The sequence below is a fragment of the Panicum virgatum genome, chromosome 7N (genome assembly GCF_016808335.1).
Source record: "Panicum virgatum strain AP13 chromosome 7N, P.virgatum_v5, whole genome shotgun sequence".
Classification (NCBI taxonomy): domain Eukaryota; kingdom Viridiplantae; phylum Streptophyta; class Magnoliopsida; order Poales; family Poaceae; genus Panicum; species Panicum virgatum.
The window spans coordinates 43045051-43052526 of NC_053151.1; the positions used below are offsets into that span (position 1 = coordinate 43045051).

Consider the following 7476-nt stretch of genomic DNA (forward strand, 5'->3'; position numbering starts at 1 on the left):
AGCGTGAAGGCGGCGCGGCGTGTTCCTGGTTTCGGTCTCGGGCAAGCAAAACTAGCGTCGCCGCCGCGGTTAGGGGGAACAAGGCAGTTTCGCCCCCCACAAGGCCACAACGATTGGGTTCCTTTCCTGCCTTTGTAGCGTCTGCAACAAGTGTGAACTGTAAACTCGCCCTGCAGGGTCACGAGGAGAATGCCGTGCAAGTTTCGGATTGACGCATCTTTGGTGTCGCAACTCTGACCTTTAAAACCTTTTTTTTTAACTCTGACCTTCAAATTTATTTTATTTTTTTTAAAAAAAGTAGAACTATGCCACTTCATTCATTAGCAGTGGTACCGGACTACCGGTACTAGACAGCACACAGCAGTCCAAGCTGAAAAGGGTTGGTAGTTGGCTAGTTGCCTAGTTGGTAGTACCATACATGATACATCCCAAATGACACTCTCCCGTGACCTGACTAACTCCTGAGATCCGGACAGAGCAGAGCTGAATGGCCAAATCCCAAATGGTTGTACGAAGTATCTCTCAGTTCATTTGATTTTTTGGAGGTGGCCATGGATAGTATTCCCTCATGAACCGGCTCACAGCACCGAGAAGACAAGCATCATCCATTCCGAGCAGTTACGCCATGCAGAATACATTTCTCCGGGGATGCGCGAGGGGATCAGAGAGCTTGCACCAACCGAGATTAGAAAACAAGAAGATACGGAGATCATCATCCTTACCAAAGCTGATTGCATATATATTAATTTATACTACTAATATTTACAAATGTACAGAGCTAGTACGCCGCGGCTGCAAGCCTGCAAACACCTTATCAGACTTCCCCATTTCCAGCTCCGGATTGCTACGCATTACCAACCAGATTGTTTGCTTTTGGGTTGGTCGATTCCTCCGGTCCTTGTCTTCTTCTAGCTCCAGCCCAGAAGCAGCATCTCTGCCTCTCTGCTGGTGGCGCGCAGCTGCCTACGGCAGGAACGGCGGCACGCCGCTGTAGGAGGTCGGCTTCCAGCCGGCGTCCCCGGCGTGGGGCCGCGCGCCGCAGCGGCTGCAGCGCTCGCCGGGCGGCAGCCGGAGGGACAGGATCCGGCGGCAGGAGGGGCAGGTGGAGTGCCCGCGCAGCCACTTGTCGATGCAGGCGGCGTGGAAGCCGTGGCCGCAGGGGGGCAGCACGCGCACGGCCTCGCCCTCCTCGAACTCCGCCAGGCAGATGGCGCACTCCTCCTCCGCCGCCGCCTCCCCGGACTCCTCGTCGCCGCCGCAGGCCGCGCCGGCGGAGGAGGCGTACGGCACGGTGGGGATCTTGCGGAGCACCGACTTCTTGACGCCCCTGTTGGCGGCGGCGGGCGGCCTGCTGGCCCCGCCGCGCCCGCACGCGCACCGCGCCACGAGGCCGATGCCGAGGACGGTGATCATGGCGCAGAGCAGCGAGGCGAGCACGATGACCACGTCGTGGTCGCTGGGGACGTCCGTCCCGGGCTGGCTGGCCCCCCACATCAGCCTCCTCGCCGCGCGGTGCATCCTCCTCGCTTGCTCGATCGGGGCGGCCGGCGCTGGCGCTGTTCGCTCACGGGCTGCGTCTTATCCTCGCGGCTCGTGGCAGGGGAGGAAGGTGACAAGTGTGTGTGGGAGAACTGGGAGGAGAGGCGAGGGGGTGGCCCTGGCCCCTGCCTTTTATAGGAGCAGAGGAGCTGAGCAGAGGCCAAAGCTGCAGCAAGACGCCCCGGGGTTTAGGGTGTGGAGTAGGGAGATAGGGTCCGATCTGACGTGGTTTTCTTACGTTTTCAACATTTTTCCAAGCTGTTCCCGGTGATTTTTGCTTTCAATAGGTTCATATGGGAATATGCTCCGGATCTCTTTTGTGCTATGCTCCGTTTGTGTGTGAAGTTTAATGCGAAACCGACTTTAGATAGCGGGGAGTATGCCCAATAAAGATAATGTACCTAGGACGGTACGCTATTTGGGTACACACCATCTGTCTAAAATTTAGAGGCATCTAGAAACTCTACATGAAAAAAGGATAGCCTCCTTTCTAATCTAGGATTTGAAGAATCTCATGTATATATATAGACTAGTGGTAGTTAGATAACGCTTATCCACATTCGATTGAATTGAAATGTAATTTTGTAGCTGCTAGAATTTGAGTATTGTTTGGTTTTATATTCTCTTGTCATCACCATCTGTTAAACATAGAGGATTATGGTATGCACAATTTAGTCTATAGAATTAGATTAAAGAATCCGTGTTCTGAAAGATATGCTTCCTCCTATTTTTCTCTCTTAATGGGGTTTAATGACTTTTTACGATTCGTTCCTCCGTTAACCAGGAAAGAAAATCTAAGAATTCCATTCTTTTACTGGTTACGAAAGAAAACACGAGAATTTCACGTGCATTCGCAATTAAGGCCCTACAATTCATCTTCCCATCGGTGATAAAACAAAATGAAAGAACTGCACACTTCCAACAGTTCATCCGTGATCTGTTCTGCCGCCTAGCGACCACCTAACGTGCAGCTAGTCCATCCAACGCTCGAGTACACGTCAACAAACACACATAAAGTCTCAAAACACACACACACACACACACACAGAGAGAGAGAGAGAGAGAGAGAGAGAGAGAAACTGAAGGTCTCGGAGATACTGATGACAGCATCCGAGTTTGGTACGGTTAGCTTTCAATCCGGACCGTGGCGGGTTTGTTTTCCGGGGCCGGCCGGGCCATGTGCTCGCGGTGCGCCCGGATCGCAGACTGGTTGTTCCAGCCCCGGCAGTCCCCGAGCCCGAAGGGGTGCACGTCACGCCACGGGTTTCGGTTGCCGGCTTTCCGCTTCCGTCCGGGGCGGTGCGCCGGCCCCCCGGAAACCCCGCGCTGTCCTCCTGGCCCCGGCCGCGCCCCCCGCGTCGTCCGTTTCCGCCGGAGGCCCGCCCGCCCGAAAGCGGCCTTCAAAGGCCGCGGCCGGTCGCCGTCGCCTCACTGGCCGGCGGCCACAGCCGGGGACGCGTTGCCGGCCGTGTTTGGTTAGCTCTGAAAAAAATTTCGCGAATTTTTTTTATTTTTTATCACTAATTTAGAATATTAAATAAAATCTAATTACAAAATCACCTGCATGATCCCTGGTAAATTCGCGAGATTAATCTAATAAAGTTTTTGACCGCACGATTAGAGAATGGTTACTGTAGTATCACTATAACAAATCATGAATTAATTATTGTCATTAGATTTATCTCGAAAAGTTACACCGTAAAAAGATTTCTCAAATAAACTTCATTTAGTATTCCATGCATGCATTCGTCTTTTTGCGAAAAAAATTTCGTGGTGTTATCCTGGATCACTGGATCAGCATCAGCTGCCTACCTGACCGATCAGGAACTCAGACGCAAACGATCCGTTCGAGTTTTTAGCTGAAGTGTTTCTGTTTCAGGAGCAATTCCTCCTGGTCTGAACGCGAGGCCGCAAGTGATTTTCGCGCCGGGAAAATATCTCAGGCTTGGACCGGAGCTGGGGGGCCGCCTGATCACCAAACTGTTGGGTTGCCCCGGCCCCCGGGGAACCTGGAGAAACGAGACGTGGCACCGGGGGCGCACGATCCACAGCGCCCGGGTTCACGAAAACAGGGGGCATCTTTTTCGTGATGTGTCCGCGGCAGCGGGCAGCCGAGCCAGGGCGGTATTTGTCGACGGCTGCTGCCGCCGTCGCTCTCGCGGAATGCCCCCGAGCACCAACCGCCGCCCCTCGCCACGCGGCGAGGAATAATCTCGAGAATGGCCGTGACAGGTTGCCCGCACGGAGATGGTATCTCCGCCTGGAATTGTGATCAGGAATCAGCAAGGCTCTATCTGGATGCTACATGCAGGGCAACCGAATCCCTCGGAGAGGAACGCTCACTTTACACTTTTGACACGAGGCAATACCCAGTTAAAATAAAATACAGAAAGAAACACTCACTTTTCACTTTTACCGCAAGGGTGCAATGACGCGGCAGTAGTTTATTATTTCCGGCACTTTTTCCACGTACCAACTCGGTTACACGGAGGCGAGGGATCAATGACTTTGTCACGTGCCGGCTAAAGAGCATTAGCCGATGACTGGCGCCGGCACTTTTGATCCAAGAGTGGCTTGCGTTCAAGGGGGGCCAATGCCGCGGAGTCACCACCACCCAACCTGCTAATGGTCTGATAACCACCCCATACCCACACCAAATTAATTTCTTTTTCTTCTCACCAATCAACCACACCGAACCAAACTGCATATGTAAAAAACTGAACCAAACCAAAACGACGGTCTTTTTCAACCAAAACCAAACTGAACCGTAAATATTAACTGGTTTCAACTGGATACAACATCTACCAACCCATTACTACAGTTCTACCTCCTCTACTGCTGTACGTGATGCTGGTTGCTGCTCCTCGGTACGCACGTTCTTCAATAATCTGGGGGGCCCACTCCTCTGCGGGACCTAGCTACAGCCCTATCGCGTCCCTCAACCATCGACGTGTCGGCACTACTGTAACACCCTAATTTAAATTTCAGTATTTAATAATAAATTTAATTGGCTTTATTTAATTTTCTAAGATTTAATATCCTTAGACTTGCATTTAAATTAATTTTCTTTCACAAGCAATTAATTTTTTTTTCTCTAAGTTAAACTTGTTTGTGCATTCATGCTGGTGCATGGTTTTATTTTATTTGTTTGTATAGGAGTTTGAATTCAAATTCATTTGGTTTTGAGTTGAGAGGAAAAAGAAAAGAGGAAGAAAGGAAATAGGAAAAACCAACCCAACCCGGAAGCCAGCCCGACCCAGTTCGGCCCAGATCTTCCTCCCGCGCCCCGGCCCAACTAACCCCGCCGCGGCCCATCTCATTCGCTCGGCCCGCTCCAGCGACCTCAGCCCAGCAGCCGCGCTCTTTCTCCAGCCGTTGACAGGGCGGGCCCACTTGCCAGCGCCTTCTTCTCCCCTTTCCTTCCTTCTTCCCCGCGCGCGAACGCCTCTGCTCCGTCCAGCCCGAGCCCTGCTCGCCCGTCCCTACTCCGTGGACCACCCCGACTCCCACAGGCCCACCGGTCAGCCTCACCCCCATCTTCTAGAAGCTTCACCCGAGTTCGGATCACGCCAGTCCGTTGCGCGATCCACCTCTCACGCACACGGATCGCGGCCGCAATCACCGCGACGCCCGTGCGGTGCACACCTCCCCAAGATCCCCGGTTCCCTTTAATTGGCACCGCCGCACATCCCTACGCACCTCCCTCGCCAGTGCCACGCCCGAACCCTAGCAGCCGCGTCGCTTTGCTCCGCAGCGCAGAGGCTCTGCGCCGCCGTGCTCTCGTCGCCCCGCCGCACCGGGACTCCTGCAAACCACCGCCGCGACTTCGCCCGTGCACCAGGAAGCTCCCCGCGGCCGCCATCCTCAACTACAGCACTTGAAGCGGCCGGATTTGGGCCGGACACCGCCACGGGTAGGTCGACCCGCCACCACAATTTCACGCCGCCGGCGTGTTTCGCTCCTTCCTGACCCCTGCAACACATCCGCAGGAGCTTTCCGAGCCTGACAGTGGAGATCCGGAGCCCGGAGGAACTCCACATCGCCCTGCCCCGTGCACAGCACCGTCGACCGCCGCCGGTCCACGACGCTGATGCCCTGCACAGCCTCCCTGCTCGAGCCCGAGCCCCGGTGAGCTTCAGCACCTCCTCCGGCCCCTTTTGTGCTAGTTTTGGTAGGCCGTAGCCCCCTGGAGACCCCGAACGGGTTGCGCCGGCGAGCCTCGCCGCCCAGAGCCGCCGCCGTCCCTGCTCACGCCGCCACAGACCCACTAGTGCCCAGCTCTTGGTCCAGGTGGACTACGCATGTCGCGTAGTCCCTTCCTGACCCAAGCCCGCTCCGTTTTGAGCCCGGGAACTCCGAAGTACGGCGAGTTCCCAGTGCCACGCCGCCGCGGAAAATGGTCTCCGGCGGTCAGCGCCGCCGCCCCCTCGCAACCCCAGCCCTGAGCCGTCCGATCAAGAGTGGACGCGCAAGATTAGATCGAGTTTCCATCAGATCTGAACCACTAGATCGCAATCCAACGACCCAGATCTAAACATACCGCTTCGGCCTGGAAATTTTTCTAAAGAGCCCATGCGTTTTGCTAAAATAAACCTGCGGTCCTATATAGTGTAAAAGTATTTACAGTTAGGCCCAGTTTTTAGCGTTTTAACCCCTGAGTTTTCTCAGATTAGAACCCGCCATCCAGACCTGCTGTTTTTGCACGTTAGACCCTAGAACTAAGGTTTAATTACGTTTAGGCCCTCAGTTTTTGCAGAAAACCCCCAGAAACTCTATTTTTCTTACAGTTAAGCCCCTAGATCTTGTTTTAGTCCTAGTTTTCGCGTTCTAGCTCCGTTTTAGGTGTTCGTTATGTCCACGCGATCGTTGTAACACGTAGAACAGTTCTAGCTTAGTTTTGTTTACTGTTTTTATGTATTGTTGTTATGGATGAAAACGGTCGGAAACGGTAATTATTTGGTAATCAGTTTTTTGGTCGTTTTTCTTTGATTGCGAATAAATAGGATATAGAATCTTGTATACAAATTTGTATTCTTATTTTGAGCATGGAGCTTGTAAAGATTCATAAAAGGTAAATCTTAAATTCATCCTATATTTTCTCAAATGATAGATATAAAATTCGGTATGGATTCAAAAACAAATTTGGTATTTTTTTCACTTTTTTTTGTTGTAGGGAGCAAATAATGCATAAAATAATTTATGCAAAATTTTATTCTTATTTGTAATAATATGCTTGATAATATAAGAAATGATCACCATCAAATTTTATACATATCTATTTTAAAATATTAAATTTATTCTAACAGTTCAGATTACCACTTTCATCCCTAATTGTTGTACTGTTTCTTAGCCTTTTCTTTTGTTTGCATGTATGTGTATGTGCTGGACTTGTTTTGGCGTGCGATCGTGAGTAGACGTTGATCCTTCGGAGGAGTACCAGTACCCGGAGCAGCCACCATCTTCACAGCAGTTTGAGCAGCAGGAGCAGTTTGAGGAAAGCAAGTATAACATGAACAACATCCATCACCTTTAAATACAATTTCATACTGTATTTTAATACTGTATGCCTATAAGGACTTTCCTAGCCACTTTATATCCTTTATATATATATATATATATATATATATATATATATATATATATATATATATATATATATATATTCCCTTTGGTTTGCATTTTGGTTAGTTGTACTAGGTGCCGCGCTATAACACACTTGGTCCTTTTTAATTAATTTGATTAATGTTATATGCAACTTAATTCTCGGAGTGGCCCGTTTGAGTGGCTCACATCTCGTTATAAAATGATTTTGTTTGAAACATGGTTTAGGGGGGCCAGCACGGTACTTACTGCTGGGTTGGCCACTCTCCATAAAGACCGGTTCATAGAGCGACAACCTGGGACAACAGCACTACCACAAGACTGGAATGGGACGGT

The 7476-nt window shown here is 51.1% G+C and overlaps 1 protein-coding gene across 1 annotated transcript; it reads right to left on the reverse strand.

Moving 5' to 3' along the window:
* Nucleotides 1–712: 712 nt before the first annotated feature.
* Nucleotides 713–1655, reverse strand: LOC120683725 (RING-H2 finger protein ATL8-like). The gene has a single exon (XM_039965813.1). The coding sequence runs from the start codon at nt 1516–1518 to the stop codon at nt 964–966; it is 555 nt and encodes a 184-aa protein (XP_039821747.1). The 5' UTR covers nt 1519–1655; the 3' UTR covers nt 713–963.
* Nucleotides 1656–7476: the final 5821 nt, after the last annotated feature.